Here is an 18,674-nt window from a genome sequence, read left to right as displayed (position 1 = left end):
GAAATAAAAATTTAGGGAAAAGGTATTAAATACTTCGATATTAAAACCGAACATTTGCAAAGTATGGTCCTCGCTTCATAAATGTATAGAAACTCAGTCTGAATTCCGGTCTCGTTTTTTAACCTTTCTGCAGTCTTTTTAATAAGTTGTAATAGTAAAGTCGTCTCATAAATACCTTGATATTATTTTGAACTCTAAATATCACTAAAGAACCAAAATTAATCTAAATTTATCTGTTTTTTAGTATGCTTGAATACATTAATAGTTAGAAAGTAATATAATTATATAATTATAAAATAATTAAGAAAATGCCAACCAAAAATCAAATTACCTGCACAAATGAATTTATAATTCTTTTTGTTAAGAGGAGAGGTGTCCGGGTCTAAGCTTTGCTTGAGGAAGCAGTCAGTTTAACGTCCTCGTCATATCGGGTCGAAATCCCGTTTTTCCCGCGCCAACTGTAACAACTAATACCTTGTCTATAACACCCCGAATAATATTAAAAATAATAATTTAATAATTAATCGAAATGACAGCGGAAATACAAAAACCAGGCAGTGTGGGTGGTGGGAGATGATAGGTCTCCTTCATTTGCTTCCACATTCCCATCATCACCGTCCTTTTCTCTTCTCTTCTCTTGTTTCTTTTTCTTCTGCATTCTCATCCTATGCTATGTAAGAAACAAACGGTTTCGTTTTAATTATTTTTCATTTCATTTCTTGTTTCCCATTTTGCCCTCTTAACCACCTTTCCCCCTGCATATAAGCTCCTATTTTTACAAATTATTGTACATTCATCTCTGTTTCACTTTCACTTTCGATATTCCAGAGACTCACAGACATTGGATCACTAGTTCTCCACGCGTTATTAAGGTACATGATTTATTGCATTGCATTAATTGGCTTCTCTTGTTTTGTTGTTGTTATGACTTCTCAAGTTTATGTTTGTACCATGATCATTTTACTTCTACATCCGCTTGCCTGTTTGTCAGATTCTATGTTCTGTTCTTCAAATTTCTTTAGATTTCGTGTAATTTACATTTTAATGTCTGTAAACTGCATTCTTTATGTGCGGTTAAGTCCAGTGAATTTAATTTTTATGATTTAAATGCGATTAAGAAAGAAAGCGAAACAGACTCTTATAATGCTGTGAAGGGAAACATATTGCTAGAGTTATATGGATGGAAGAACTAAGGATACATAAAATATAAATCTGAATTTTGCATAATTTCTTATTATAACATGATGAATAATTTCTGGTAGTTTAATTTGATATGTTAACTAACATTTATGTTGATGTTTAGAATTGAATTGTATGGCTACACTTGTGGATGGAACTCCAAGTGAACGCAGTGGACACTATCAATCTAATAAAGAAGGTTGTACTAATGCGTCGCCAAGAAGTCCTTTGAGTACACACAGTCCTGATAGTGACTCCATCGATTTATCCATTGATGGACCTGTTAATAATTCAATTGAGCAGCTTTATCACAATGTGTATGACATGCAGAGCTCAGATCAGTCGCCGTCACGGTATAGTTTGCTGTCGTATGGCCAGGAATCAAGAATTGATTCTGAACTGCGCTTTCTTGCTGGTGGAGATGTTTTTGATGAAAAGACGAAAGAAATTGTGATGGTGAATGACAAAGCACTGGAAAAGAATGATCTGGCCGAGCCAGAAATTGATCAGACAGATGAGAAATATAAAAACAAAACTAGATCTGCTGTTGCAAAATCTAAAAAATTAACACCTGTTACCAAGAATAGGTCTTCTCAGGATAAGCCGCCTTCTGGGAAACGAAATTTGAAGACATCAAGTAAAGGTTATGGCCTGAAAGGTGAAAAGAGTTCCCCTGTCGGAGCAGTGAAGTCGATGAATGGGGCTGAGGTTTCTTTTGATGAAGAATACCTTGGACCTTATTTACTTAAACAGACAAGGGATATGGTTTCATCTGGGGAAAATCCTAAAAAAGTTCTTGATGTTGGGCTACGAGCACTGAAATCATTTGAGACAAGTGAAGATGGGAAATTGAATTTGGATTATGTCATGTGTTTACATGTTGTATCTGCATTGTACTGCAGCATGGGCCAGTACAATGATGCAATTCCGCTTCTTGAGCGCTCCATTGAGATTCCAGGTATGGATGAAGGCGAAAAACATGCACTTGCTAAATTTACGGGGTGTATGCAATTAGGTGATACATATGCGATGCTGGGCCTGATTGAGAATTCAATACTGTGCTATACAGCAGGTTTGGAGATTCAAGAACAGGTGCTAGGGGAAAAGGACTTTCGTTTAGGTGAAACTTGCAGGTATGTGGCTGAAGCTCATGTTCAGATGTTGCAATTTGAAGAGGCTGAGAAGCTTTGTCAGAAAGCACTTGACATCCATCGTGAGAATGGCTCATCTGCCTCTTTAGAAGAAGCAGCAGATAGGAGACTTATGGGACTTATTTCTGATTCCAAGGGTGATCATGAAGCTGCTCTTGAGCATTACGTACTAGCAAGCATGTCTATGGCTGCTAATGGCCAAGAAGCCGATGTGGCTGCAATTGATTGCAACATAGGCGATGCTTATCTATCTTTAGCAAGGTACGATGAGGCTGTTTTTGCTTATCAGAAAGCACTCACTGTGTTCAAGTCTATGAAAGGAGAGAAGCATTCATCAGTTGCCTCGGTTTTCATTCGTCTGGCTAATTTGTACAACAAGATAGGGAAATTCAGGGAATCAAGGTCTTACTGTGAAAATGCACTTCGGTTTTATATGAAGCCCACCCCTGGTAGCCGTAAAGAAGAGATTGCTAATGGCTTGATTGAAGTTTCTGCTATATATGAATCTATGAATGAACTGGACCAAGCGCTCAACTTGCTCAAGAAGGCTCTTAAGGTATACGATGGCAAAGTAGGTGAACAAAGCACAGTGGCAGGAATTGAAGCCCAGATGGGGGTAATTTACTATATGATGGAAAAATATTCAGAGTCTTATAATTCTCTAAAAAGTGCTATTTCGAAGTTTAGAGCCATTGGAGAAAAGAAATCTTCTATGTTTGCTGTTGCTCTTAACCAAATGGGACTTGCCTGTGTGCAAGTATATTCGATCAACGAGGCTGCAGATTTGTTTGAAGAAGCCAGAACTATTATGGAGAATGAATATGGACCTTATCACCCAGACACACTTGGAGTCTACAGCAATCTAGCTGGTACTTATGATGCAATGGGCAGGTTACTACTATTTTTATACTTTCTGTAAATGATTATATGTTTACCTTATCATCTGCAGATTGAATGTGTATAAGGTTCGGTGTCTTAAATTTTTTTATTATGTTGAGGTGAATCCAGGTGGAGTGACGCGATAGAAATCTTGGAACATGTTGTCGCGATGAGAGAAGAGAAGCTAGGCACAGCACATCCTGATGTGGATGATGAAAAGAGGAGACTAGCCGCGTTATTAAAAGAGGCAGGGATGTCGAGGAATAGGAAATCAAGATCGTTAGAAGTGCTACTTGTTGCCAGCTCTTTCATTGTTCCAGAAGGAAAAACCAAGTAATCATGATTTATTTCCAAATTTCTGCTTAAACGCGAAGTCTGTGTGTTACGTATGTTTAGTATCTCTTAGGCTGGAAATGGCGATGACTGGCAATCTCCGAGGATGAGAAAGGAGATGTTGTAATCTCATTGTATGAGTTGATAAAATTTCTGTGTCAAAATGGTTATGGTATACGCATAATAAGTTGTAAACTTGTAGTTGTCAAATAAAAGGTGGAAAGTATTGATCAGGCAGCTTCTAATGGTGAAATTTCCTTTTCTTTTGTTGTTGTACCAGACTTTATACAACAACTGCGCATCTGTTCTTCAGTAATTTGTAACTGAATGTAGAATATGATGATATGAGCAGAGCGAGGAAACATACTTCTGTATTTCTCACCAAATTTAACAGTGATTTATGGAACCTGAATAATAGCTGACAATTTAACTATCTCTGCACAAAATTACGTGATGGTATTGTATCATGATTTTTAATGACTTTTACTGACTTCTAAAATTTAGGCGTATTCAATTAAGATTTTTAAATACTCTTTAAAGGCAAGGAGGTATTGTATCAGGATTTTTAAAAAGTATTTCAAAGTTTGATGTATTGAATTACAACTTTTAAAGAGTTATCAAAAGTCAGTTGTTATTTAATATATCAATGACTTTGGCGAAAAAATATACGTAATTGATAGACTTTTAATGACTTTTTATGGAAAATTGCATATATTTCTTTCAGAAAATTGTCACGTCATTATTGAAAATATTTGACATGACTTTATTTTCTACTTAATTAACCGATCGCTCCAACCTAAGGTTCATCCTCTGCGAAAAGTCTCTCCAATTCATCCTACGTGAAAAACGTTCATTTTCTTCTCTGTTATCATTCTATGATTTTACATATATATACAGATCTGGCTTTCTCGCTAGCTTCCTATGACTACCACCAATCGGCTAATAGTAATATGTATATGTTACTTATCAAAGAAGGGTAGTCGTTGATTTTGTGGTCGGGTAAAGAGGGATTAGGCCTCGAAGAGCAATCATTTCGTTAAATGGTGCCCGGAGATCGATGGACGCAGAAACTATGGTTACATTGTGCTCCCTCATTCTAGCAGCAAAAGTGCATGTGCCAACACTAAAATCTACTCCCTCCGTCCCAGTCAATAGTATACATTGGGGGACGGGGGCGCGGCACGGACTTTAATGCTTCAATATAGTATAGTTCTGTAAATTATTTTTAAGATTTTCTTTTTTTGTATAAAAGTATAACATTTATATTTTTATACAAAAAAAGAAAATCTTAAAAATAAGTTGTGGAACTATGTTTTATAAGAGCCTTAAAAAGCGTGTCGAGCAGTGAAAAAGAAACGTATACAATTGACTGGGACAGAGGGAGTATGCCGATTCTAATCTCTTCTGGATTTAAATCCAGCACTTTTGTTATAAGAAAATCTGCACACTTGAAGAACCCTTCGCGGGTTACATCGTTTGCTAGGCAACTGAAGTTCTTGCATAGATATTGACTCCAGCAAACATTTCTATTATTAGGAAGTTTCCACAATGACTCGCTTATTGGAAATGGCTTGGTATATCCGTAAAACTATGGTATCAAAAATGAATAAAAAATCTGATACAAGGTCACAATTAACATTATGTTTATCAGAGCAAGTCCAATAGGTTACCTATATGATATCCTAAACTCACGTTTAGGTAATGTGTCAAAAAAATGCACTCCAACACTATCCTAATGTTATCGCAAATCACTAGCACAACCTTAATTCTCCTAGCCATTACTTATTTATAAGTAACCCCTAGCCATTACCTATTTAATATTTATGAATAAAATAATCATCTCTCTCCTTCTTTCTTTCTCTATTCTCTCCTTTTCCCTCTCTCTCTCTCTCTCAAATTTATTATTAAAATAATTTTAGGAGAACAAATATAGGGATTACTATTGGAGTTGACAATAAAAATAGATTACCTAAATCACTAAGACATACTAACCCTCATTATTTTATATTATTTATAAGTAATAGGATAGGTAACCTATTGGACTTGCTCTAAATATGTTTCAGTAAAAACTACTGTAATATATACAACCTGTTTGGGAAGGAGAAGCAGAAGTGGCTTCTGCTTTTCTTGACCCGTTTGTGTAAAGAAGTAGAAGCACTTTTAAAAAGCTGAAAATGCTAGCTTCTCTCTCACAGCTTCTGCTTCTTTTCCAAACACTTTATTAACTTATTTACTTCTCACTTCTACCCCCACTTCTTTAATATAAGCAAGAAGTCACTTCTTTTAAGCTAACCCAAACGGCCCCATAATACAGCAATAATACCTTGTACTCGATTTTGTAGTCGCCAGATTTGAGAACACACATCTAACTTGGGTTATATTAGAAGATCGAGAGGGTATAACAAAAGATGATTTTAATAAAAAATCTATTAAAGTATATGGAAAGCCATGAATTTGTAATAAAGAGTTTGTTAAAATTTTTAAAAGTCAATTGTCTTAGGAGTCATGATTTTATTTTTTTTTAAATCTTAAGAAGTCAACAAGAGTCATTAAAAATCTATAAAATCCATTAAAGTCATCCTCCCAAAATTTGTCATTAAAAATCATGACACAATACTTTAGTTTTGTAAAAATTACTGTAAATAACAAAATTCAGAAGAACTGGAATCTAACTTACAAGAGGGGCTAAATTGAAGTAAACCACTGATGAATTATTTTCAAATTATAATATAACTAATTGAGAAGCCGCGCGTTGCGGCGGCCTATAAAAATTATACTAATCATTTAAAATTAGTATTTGTGAGATAAAATAAATGTGTGGTAGTCTATAAAAATCTACTTCTATATATTAAATGGCAACCAAGGGCAAAAAGAGCAAAGAAATTGGTGGTGAAATGTCCACTATACCCTTTTATTACATGCATGTTATTACAAAATTACCAAATGGTTCATTTATTACTATTAAAATATTAACTTATCAATAATTAATGTGATTACATAATAATTAGCCATTCTAATCACACCCATCATTTATTTATGATCACTCATTACAAGAAAATTAAAATATTAAATGCTAATGTAGTTAGTTAATTTACACAAAATAATTTTGTGTGAATTGAACTTGTGACATTTAATTAAATCTCATGTAAATTCAACAATCATAATACTAAACTAAAATCTCCCTGTTCCCATCTATTTTAAAATATATATAATTTTTTTACATGTGCGGATATTTCGAATTATTTTCATTTTTTTTTTTTTGCATATGCGGATACGTCGAATTAGAGATCTCCTTTTTTTAAACATGATTTCCAACTTTCAATTTTTTGATGTGTAATCCAAGTTGTCCCGATTTTGCCTCGAGTTATGTCGAGTTTTATTGGAGTTAGACTCAAAAGCGAGTTATATCCAACTAATATATTTAACTCGAAGTGCAGGTACTCGATTGAGTTACGAGTCAAGTCGGTCAAATTTAAAAATATATTCTAAAAAATTAACTATTAAACAAATAATCACATATAAATTATTAAAAAATTATATATCATCTGTATGTTAAATATAGATAAACTTCTATGATAATTTAAAAATAGAGCAGTAAACAATCTATTGATAACTGATAATCAATGTTTTATTAACCAATAATTGATGCATAATTTGTAAAGTACACTAATGAGCAAGATACATAAATACGGCGAGATTTACGAAAGAAAGATCGGGAGTGGGAAAAAAAGAGAGGGGGGCGGAGAGATAACAAGTATTATGTGCATCTTTACTATATGACTGACTCACGTAAATATGTTTTTATACGTGCATGTCTCTCGGTGTTTGATCTTATCTCTTTTTTATGATGGTAGCACATGAACATATTAATTCAACTTTAACCATCCTATCATTTCATCGGTTAACTATATAATTCACACGAATCATTCCTATAATATTTTATCATTTATAAACACATTCGACTATGTTTTGATTGAATAACACACTGAAAAACAGTTTTGTAGACATCTTTCACATGCAAAATCTATTGTGTCAGTCCCACTTATATGAAAATTTGTTTTGTATGCTGAATCAGTTATCATAGCCATTATTAGTTTATTTTAAAAGAAAATTTATATTTAAAAATTTAATAAAATTAATATACTTTAAAAATTCAAATTAAATTATTATTAAAAATAAATAATATAATTTATAATTTATAATTAATAGGCCCGTGCCTCGCACGGGCTTTTACGCTAGTTATATTAATGATTCAAAAGTAATATTCGTAGAATAAAATAAATTTTATATTGTAAACATCTCGATGCAATACCAATATTAATATATAAAATTACAAAATTGGACTATAATTCATGAGTGAAAAAAAATGTAAACAAATTTCTACATATAATTAACGATTTAAAGCATGACGAATCTCAATTTTAATTGTGTTTTTTTTAAGTAATCATGTTTTTCACTAACATTGTCATTAATTTCCAAACACTACTTCTTAGACATATACACCATGCCATATATGTAAAAAGCATATGGTTCTTTAACAGAATTAATTGATGACATCTAACAGAACTGATTCATGCAGGTGTATATAAGTGACTCCTTCCTCCAATTTGTTTGGATTGTTTGTCCGCAAAAACATCAATTTAAATTCATGAGATATCAGTCTACTTCCACACCCGACAAATTCTTACTATTGTCAATCAATCATCTCTATCGTCATTCAAAAAATCTATCACAGTGTAGCTCATTATTGTATGTGTAGAACGATAACTTCCCAATAAAACGGGTTATGATGTCATTACAAAGGAACGACACCACCACGATTAGGGTTGTGGTATTGAGAGAGAGAGAGAGTAGGTTGTGTTTAGATGATCCAAAACCCTACAACCTATAGGGGTATTTATAGGTGCGGAGAGACTTGTGTGTTACTCTTTTCCATAATTAAATAATCTGAAAAAAAATCAGATTAAAAAACTGCAAGCTACTATATTTCATAAATAATTTGAAACAGAATCAGATTAATTTATGTCAATATATATATATATACCATATCAATTAATCTGAAACAAAAAAATAGTTTTTATTTTTGATATTTTTCATCCGAAAATTCTAGAAAATTAGAAAAATAGAATGGAGTTATCTGAGAGGCGCCACCTACACGCCCCTCGCTTCTCCTTTATATAAATATATTGATGATTGATTGTTTCAACTATCTTTGGAAATCATTGTATATACTATTCATCAAGTGATAGCTAATTGATTATACCTGCACCCCTGATGTGAGCAAAGTCACCTTTGAGATAAATCATAATTTCTGACATGAGAGGATGACACTGGTAAATCCACTGCACCCTTGATGTGAACAAAGTCACCTTTGAGATAAATCATAATATCAGACATGGGAGGATGACACTAGTAAATCTAGAAGTAAAAGTTTACCGGCTAAAAGACTCAACTTAGTTTTGATAAAAAGTAATATGTGCATAATGCATATATTCGGTCCTTAACTCTCCTGTTAGAACTTAATTTTTTATAAAAAGTAATTTGTGCATACTGCATCTATTTACACATATCTGAACTGCATATACTTATACACATATTCGGTTTTTTGCTACTATCCATCACATTGCAATTTAATCAATACGTCAGGTTATAAATTGTATTCAAATTTCAAGTACAATTTTAGTATTGCTAACTCCTATGATTAACTGTACCATAATTTTTCTTTTAGAGTTGTGTTGGGTAAAATTGCAGTTTCATGCGGATATAATTGCTATGTTGTCGACTCCATGTGGTATACTATGTTTTGTGGCAAAGATAAATCCTACTCTGAAAAAGTTGTTCGTTGGATGCTTAGAGACGACAGATTTGAACAAAGATATATTTTTGTTCCAATTTAAAAATCGTGTTAAAAAAAGTATACATGTCTCTTTTTTGTTCACCACCATTTCTAATTAATGTTCTTAATTTCAAATTTTCAGTCAATGTTAAACAGTGTTAGGCTTGTATGGACATCTCATCAAGAATGGGAGCTATACTCTTTCACCATCCGCTCAAAGTAAGTTAAAACATAGTTATTTTCACAGGTCTTTCTTTAGTTAAATTATGAAAGTCTGTCTGAGAACTAATTTTTATTATTATAAATAAATTCAGGTCCAAAATATCCTGAATTTACAACTGATCTGCCTATCTACAAACATCTAGTCCTTGTATACATGGTTGATGAAAATTACGAAGGCAGGTGGGGGATTCATGGCATGTGGCCATCAAACAAAGTCCATGGCAGATTGGGTGGCCTGAAGAATGAAGGTTGGAATAAATGGGTCAATCAAGGGATGCAAGATTTAATTCGCAATATGGCATTGACTGATCGAGGATTTAATATTAGAAAAAAAATTCTGGATCCCTTTTGAGGGCGCACAACTAACTTTCTGGGAGCACGAATGCAAGAGCCATAACGTTTATATGGATTCGATATTATTTTGTTGTTATTTTGAGGATATTAGTCTAACTTCAGAAGTCTATCTTCGAGACGAAAGAGCCCACAGTCTTTCGGTTTTACTTGAGTATTACAAACAGACATTAGTTTCTTTACTTAAGATGTATAATCGTGTCCCAAGATGTGAGATCGTGTTGTGGTCAGTGACGGATCCAGCTCCGAAAGTAAGGGGGTCGTATCATTGAATTAGTTATATTGAAATAAACTCTAAAATCGTTTTTTATATATTAACTTTTTTTAATATTTTTCAATTAAATTAGTCCATTTTTCAAAGTTCGGTCTTCAATTATTTAATTTTTTTGCATACGACAGTCTGACGGATTACATTAAATGTTATATCCAGATTATCTTTTTTAATAAACAAGTCATGTCCACTTTGATTAGAAGGCTCAATACCAAAATGATAACACAAAAAACAAAATTTTAATATTCAGACTATGTAATTAATTCTTTACCGTTGCACGATATTTTTTTATCGTTTGCAATATTTTATTACCACTTCACAACATTATCTACAATACTATGGGTTATGTTCTTCCTCAAATCTAACAACTCTCCTGCCTAATCACTTTACCCTCCATGCATAGCCTATGAAAGTGAAACTTATTTGCTCTGATCTAAGAAAATTGTTCAAAGCCTTCCATGTATAAGAGCGCCAATTTATCGTATCAAGCACTTGATTTAAACAACCTGTCCATCAACAACGGGTTTTTGAAATATTCAAGGAACATCTAAATTTTTTTTTCACCTCTATAATTTGTTGGGTCCTTTTAATCTTAAAGAATTTTTAACCCTCAGTATTTGATGATCTGGGATACGGGTCGGGTTCATCATATGCAAAACAGACCCTTCTTTTTCGGTGCCGGAAAAATATGAAGGTCAGTCGGAGAATGTGAAGGTGGCGGTGCAGCAGAAGAATAAAAAGAAAAGCAGAGATAAGATGATGATGAAAGAAGAAGAAGAATAAGATGATGAAAACAAAGAAATGAAATGAAGACGATTAGATGAAGGAGAGAAGAAAGGGAGAAGATAAAACATAAGAAAAGAGCACTGCATGTACTTGGACATTGGGACATTGTGTTGTCCAAGTTCATTTGTGGTTAGGTGCACAGCTAATACAGTAGCACTATAGTACTATCATTTATTATTATATTTGTATATTTAAAATTGTGAAAATAGCCTCACATCATCGGTCAATGTATATTTTTTTTATTAAAAAAATTTATCATTTCATTTTTCCTTCCTGAAACAATAATTAAAATTAAAAAAATCAATTTAATAATATAAAATTAATTAATTAATTTAAATTATGTCGTGTCCCCGCACCCGTGTCTAAAATTCGGACGGTGTCCCCAATTTTCAGAGATCCCGAGTCCGACACTCGGATACGTGTCGTGTCCGACACTCCGTACCCGAGTCTGGGCGACTTTGTATTTGATGTCATCTTAATCCTCACGAGTTTGAAATAATTTGTCCATCCATTGTATACTGTTTTTTGGTATGAGAGCTAATGGAAATATATCGGATATTTGAAGGGTTGAATCGGTCGAGTTAAATTATTGAGACCGTATCATCACACACCCCAACACATTGAGGGTTAAAAGGGCATTAATTAATGTAAATGTAAGCTTTTATAGTCTGAGCACAATGTAATATATATATATAGGCTCATGATCAAATAGAAACCAATTTTAAAATAAAAACTAGAAACCAATACAAGTTAGTGATATTCTCAGTACAATTTAGTGATTATCTCTTTAGGATTTAGTGATCTGTGCTGCAGAATTTAGTGAAAACTCAAACTCCAGATATTAACCAGCTTAGAATCTCCAGATCTGTTCATGTTTTCGATTCAGATGGTGGTGATAGTGGTGGAGATGGTGGAGGTGAAGGTGGAGATGGAGGAAAGATGATTGTAGCGGAGGTTTGGGCGGCTTGAAGTAGGGGGTTGGAGCGTTGCCGGAATAGTGGCGGCTCCGCCTTTGAAGTTGAGTCGAGGTGGAGAAAGAAGTATGAACGAATCTGAAGGAGGTTAAAACGGCGATTAAGATGGGCCTGGTGAAGATGGAGGTGTGGAGGTTGTGTTGTTAAAGAAATAATGGAGGTGGAGGTGGAGATGGAGATGGAGGTGGTGGTTATGGAGGGGGTGGGCGGCATAGAGGTGGTAGTGGTTATGAAGGAGGCGACGACGGAGGTGGTGGTAGTGGAGGTGGGGTTGGTGAAGATGGAGGTGGGGTTGATGAAGATGGAGGTGGAGATGGGGTTGTTTAAAAATTTAGTGGTATTTGCTTTAGGATTTAGTGATATTTCAGTTTGGTTTTTAGTTTCTAGGATAAGGAGGTTTCTATTGGAGTAAAACTCTATATATATATATATATATATATATATATATATATATATATATATATATATATATATATATATATATATATATATATATATAGAGTAAGGTTCGAGAGAGAACCTCACTATCAAGAGAACCGAGAGAACTCTCCTTAGAGCCATTGATTTTTGGATAACATTTGTATACTGCCTTTTATTATTTCAATCAGAATATCTTAAAAAATCTATTGATCAAGGGCATTTTGGAACACAACAAAAATGTTATTATTTCGAAATCTTTTAAATATGGCATCTTGCATCTTTTTATCTGCCAATCAAATATTACCATTTATAGATTATTACAGAATCTGGAATCCAGATCTTATATTTTTAACATATATTCTTTTTTTGGCATTTCTCACAACTCAATCTATCAATAAAAACGTAAGATAATACACATTTCTCATATATATATTATATATGATCGACTAACGAAACATTTAATAACATTTTTAGTAGAATCTTAAAGTATTTATTATAAACTTAATCATATAATCAAAAAACTTATATTAAATTTTATATTGTTAACAGATACTTTATTACAATATCAATAAAATTATCAAAAAATCTCTGATACACATAAATTATATTAAAAATCTTTCATTATTTAGAAATTTTAATGCATCAATTTGTAGAATCTTCAGTAACATGTCACTTAGAATAGTAGAATCTTCATTATCATTAACATTTCTAAAAATATATTTAGAAATTAAAATCTTAAAAAATAATTAATATTAAAATAGTAGAATTATCAGTGAAACACTTAATAGAATCTCAATACTATCAATGTGACGCTTAGTAGAATATCAATAAAAATTTTAGAATCTTAATTTATTAGAATCTAATACACAATAAAAATATATCATAAATCTTGATTATCAATATAGAAACTTTAATACATCAATAAGTAGAATATTCATTAATGTATCTCTAAATGATTTTAATTTAAATAAAATTTTGAATAGATCACATAACAAAATTATATAATATATATGATCAAATAACGACTCATCTAATAAATTTTGTAGTAGAATCTTAATGTACCTTTTAAAATACATTTAATCACATAATTTAAAAAATGATAATGATTTCTGTATTGTTATTGGAATCCTTATTATAATTTTAATATTGTTATTAAAGAATAAGTATATAATGCATCAATTAGTAGAATCGTATATAGAAAATTAGTAAAGAATAAGAAAATTAGTAGAATATACCTTAATTAAGTATTCTATAATAAAGAATAAGTATTTTTAATGTATCAATTAGTAGAATCGTATATAGAAAATTTAATACATCAATTAGTTGAATCATAAGTAATGTATCACTAAATTAAATTTTATTAAATTAAAATGTACTTTAAAAAACACATAGGAAAATCATATTATATATAGATATACATAATATATTATATATAACCAGCTAAATGAAACACCTAATGAAATATATTTTATTATGGATAAAATGCTTATAAGAATCTTAGTAAAAGAATAAATAATGTAAAGATTTTACAAAACATCTCCGAATATTTTTTTACAAAATCTTCTAATATTTTTAATCTTGTACGAAATTTGGAAATAGTAATGAAGATATTTTACTAAGATTCCGTTAAGTGTTTTTTCATATTTTAATTAAAAGAAGAATATGAAAAATATGGAACATTATATATAACTTTCATATTTCAATTGAGAAAAAATACAGAAGATATAGAAGCATTAAATCAAAGATACGAAAGATATGAAAGCATTAAATAAAAAATCTCAATAAATACGAATAAAAAACTTAAAGAATCTTAGTAAAATAATAAATAATGAAAATATATTACAAAATATCTCCGAATATTTTTTACAAAGTCTCCTAATATTTTAAAGCTTTTATGGAATCTAGAAATAGTAAGTAATGGAAATATTTTACCAATGAATTCCAATAAGTATTTTTCCATATTTCATTTAAGAGAAGAATATGAAAAATATAGAGCATTATATATAACTTCCATATTTCAATTGAAAAAAAAGAAGAAGAAGATATAGAAGTATTAAATCAAAGATATGGAAGATATGAAAGCATTAAATAACAATCTCAATAAATATGATAATAAATTGTGATTTATTTCTTGTTTTTTGATGGTACAGAAATACCCTCAGTCTCACTAGATTTGATTGATATTATAAAGATATTATTTTTGAATAGTATTAAATTAAGATTTGTAATCAACGGTGGATGGAGGAGTTCTCTGGTTCTCTCGATTATTTGGGTTCTCTCAGGATCCCACCCCTATATATATATATATATATATATATATAGGGGAGGGTTCTGGTACAAACTTACAAACTTTTTTTGTTCAACGCATATATAACTTGATTTCAACATTTTTTCAACATTTTTTGTTGAACATTGACTAAAATAGTGGTGGAGAAATATATAAACCAATTTTTAAATGTAAGAACTAAGGTAAACATGTTATATAACTAATATTTATGTTTCTAGACCCTACCCAAACCCTAGAGGTATAGTTTAAACATATTTTTAGATATATTCAACACAATGATAATTAGTGTTCAGCACCCGATGTTGAACCCCAGTTATAAATGTGTTGAAAACGCGATTTATTTATGCGTTATTTTTAAAAATTGTGATGTTTTTTGAAAAATTTTCAACATGGATACTTTATATAACTAAGGATTAACACGATAGGAGAATAAAAAAAAGTTTGTAAGTTTGTAACTTAAAAAAGTTTTTATTTGATCCTATTTATACATATACATATACATATACATATATATATATATATATATATATATATATATCTTAAAGAATGCAGCAGCAAATGTTCGATTATTCGGACTCTATCTTTAGAGAAAGTTCAATAGGTTACTTAAAATGTGCTCATAAACTCACATTTAGGTAATGTATCAAAAATATGTTACTCTTACACTATCAACTATCCTAGTGATTACCTAAATCACCGGTATATCTTCAAATTTTCTAACCATTACCTATATTTAGGTAACCTCTCGTGATTACCTATTCAATTTTTATGAATAAAATATTCATTTTCCTTCTTACTCCCTCCGTCCCTATTTATCTGTCTACTTTTAACATTTTCACACATATTAAGAAAATTTAAGTTTGATAAGAAACTTCCAGCAATACCTTTATTTAATGCCTTAATTGTAGGAAAATACTTGTAGGATTACTCCATTATCCAATACAAATTTGATGAAGCAGTGAATAATAGTCATGATATCTATAGCTAGAAGAACAAAGCAAAGACTCTTCAGGTTTTTAGATGAATTATTGGCATTAAACTAACATGTTTATCAGTCACGTTGAAAACATAAATAAGGGTAAAAATGAATTTTTTTTGCTTTGGTTATATAAATGGACAGATAAATAGAGACAAGTTTTTACTTCCAAAGTGGACAGATAAATAGGGAATAGAGGGAGTATTTCTTTAACTTTTCCATCCTTTTTCACCTTCTTTCTCCCAACTTTATTGTTAAAATCAATATACTTATATAAAGGAGAAGCGAGGGGCATGTAGGTTGCGCTTATCAGATAGCTCTGTTCTATTTTTCTAATTTTCTGGAATTTTTGGATGAAAAATATCAAAAATAATTTTTTTTTTGTTTCAGATTAATTGATATGGTATATATCTTGGCAAAAATTAATCTGATTCTGTTTCAGATTATATATGAAATATAGTAGCTTGCAAGTTTTTTAATCTGATTCTGTTTCAGATTATTTAATTATGGAAAAGAGTAACAAACAAGTCTCTCTGCACCTACAAATACCTCTATAGATTTGTAGGGTTTTGGATCATGTAAACACAATTTACTCATTCTCTAACCACAACCCTACTCGCTGGTGGTGCCGTTCTTATTCAACGACATCATAACCCGTTTTATTCGTTCTACACATATGGTGAAGGGCGAATACGTTTTATAAACAATTTTTCTTTGCCTATTTATCTTCTCCATCTAATACAATAATGAGTTACACTATGATAGATGTTTTGAATAGCGATGGAGATGATTGATTGACAAAAGTAAGAGTTTGTCGGATGTGGAAGTATATTGTCATCTTATGAATTTAAATTAATGTTTTTCCGGACAACTAATCTAAAGAAATTGGAGAAAGGAGTCACTAATATACACCTGCATGGATTGGAATTTATACCTTGTAAATTATAAGTTCCGACATGATTAATGTTCGTATAACTAGAATATAATGTTTATCCCTGTTAAAACTGGGGATGGTTTCGTAGTCGCATCTCAATATCTTTTTGACTTTTAAGCACTTATGTTCTTGCAAGCTTACTGTCTATTTTATTGCTCAATCAATGTATATAGCTAGATGTCATCAATCAGTTCTGTTAAAGAATCGTATTTTTTTTACATGCAGGGCATGGTGTATATGTCTAAGAGGTAGTGTTTGAAAATTAATGAAGATGTCAGTGAAAAACATGATTACCTATAAAAAAAAATACATAACTAAAATTAAGATTCGTCATGTTTTAAATTGTTAATTATATGTAAAATTTTATTTTCATTTTTCACTCATGAATTATGGTCCAATTTTATAATTTTATATATTAATTAATATTGGTATTGCATCGAGATGTTTATAATAAATTTTTTATTTTATGCTACAAATATTAATTTTGAATCATTAATACAATTTTTATAGACTGTCACACATGTATTTTATCTTACAAATACTAATTTTAATTCATTAATATAACTTTTATAGGCCGCCGCAACGCGCGGCTTCTCAACTAGTTATAATAAGGAACGAAAAATAAAGATTGCTATTGGAGTCGACATTAAAACTAGGGGGTGTTTTGATAATTGGTGGGAATGAGAATGTGGAATGAGAATGGGGGTATGGGAATGGAGGGTATGGGAAATGGTAACCCAAGGAGTGTGGAGGTATTGATTTACCCTCCAAGAGGGAATGAGATCACTACTAGAAAAACAGGATTAGACATCACAGATTAGACATCGGTTAAAAAAACCACCGATGTTAAAACCCTTTTTTACATCGAAATTTTAAAAACCGATGTCTATTAAAAAACTGGACATCATCTCAGTGTAAAACCGATGTCTAAAACATGTTTTTAAAAAATTGGCCGCGCTTCCCCGCTGCTATTTCCCACTTAGCCAAAATTTTCACAAACAAAAACACCCCGCTTTTAAAACCCCCGCTTAGTTGATGTGTTGTCTGAACAAGACATCAACACCTGTCTTTAAACATAAAATTAAAAGGAAAAAGACATAAAACTAATTAAACTACCTAAATTAAATCATTTGTGCAAAATAGATTCTCTCTCCCCGTTCTTCCCCCTTTCTCAGCGAGCGAACCCTAGCTTCCAATTGGGCCGATTTCATCCTCAAATTTGTGCCCTAAAGGTTGATTTCATCCTCAAATTTGTTCTTCCCCCTTTGTATGTTCGATTACAATACTCATTTGTTCTTCCCCCTTTTTCAACAGATCGAGTTCAGTTCGAGTGTGGAGTGTGGAGTTCAGTTCGAGTGTGGAGTGTGGAGTTTGGAGTCTGTGTTTTCAATAGACATCGGTTTTTAGCCGATGTCTAAGCCCTTTTTTGTAGTAGTGGATTCCCGTTAACCGGGCTCATTAACCATCAACCAAACGCCCCCTAGATTATATAAATCATTAAGACTCACTCGGACTAATTATTTTATGTTATTAATAGGTAACCAGATAGGTAACATATTGCACTTGCCAATAGTTTATCCACTCTAACATTGGCAGCATCCGATAAGAACCTCATACACAGAGGAGGCTTTAAACCAGCCAAACCAAGATAGCTGCTGGAACACCCCAGAGTAAATCACCACAGATCATACCAGATGCCACAGCTGGTGCGTAAGCCCTGGCCTCTTTCTTGTCTTTCAATTTCCAGATGAAGAGGATAAAGCTTCCGACAAACATATCAATGGCAAAGTATGCTCCAAGGTAGAATGGGATTGCCATGCACATTGGACTAGGAACGAACCTATAGAGCCTGTACTTGGTTTCAAACTTCCTCGTCAACTCCACAGACCACAATGATATTCGTTATATGGCAGCTACGAAGAATATTTGGATTGTGTATCTGACTATTTTGGATTGGAATTGTATAAATATAAATGAAATAAAAAGATAAAAACTTTGATTTCTAGTACCCATGCTTGAAACCCGCCTGCCTAATTAGGTATGAAAAACTCATATATTACTAGTTTGATGTATGG

At 31.8% G+C, this 18,674-nt stretch overlaps 1 protein-coding gene across 1 annotated transcript; it reads left to right on the top strand.

Annotated features, from left to right (window-relative positions):
• Positions 1-552: 552 nt before the first annotated feature.
• LOC108226428 (protein KINESIN LIGHT CHAIN-RELATED 2) lies at positions 553-3,814 on the top strand. The gene is made up of 3 exons (XM_017401385.2): positions 553-872; positions 1,304-3,221; positions 3,339-3,814. Exons 2-3 carry the CDS (start codon positions 1,315-1,317, stop codon positions 3,544-3,546), a joined length of 2,115 nt encoding a protein of 704 aa, XP_017256874.1. The 5' UTR covers positions 553-872; positions 1,304-1,314; the 3' UTR covers positions 3,547-3,814.
• Positions 3,815-18,674: the final 14,860 nt, after the last annotated feature.

Source organism: Daucus carota, chromosome 6 (genome assembly GCF_001625215.2).
Source record: "Daucus carota subsp. sativus chromosome 6, DH1 v3.0, whole genome shotgun sequence".
NCBI lineage: Eukaryota > Viridiplantae > Streptophyta > Magnoliopsida > Apiales > Apiaceae > Daucus > Daucus carota.
Note: the sequence above shows the minus strand (reverse complement) of the source record. Positions and strands in the feature narration are given on the sequence as shown.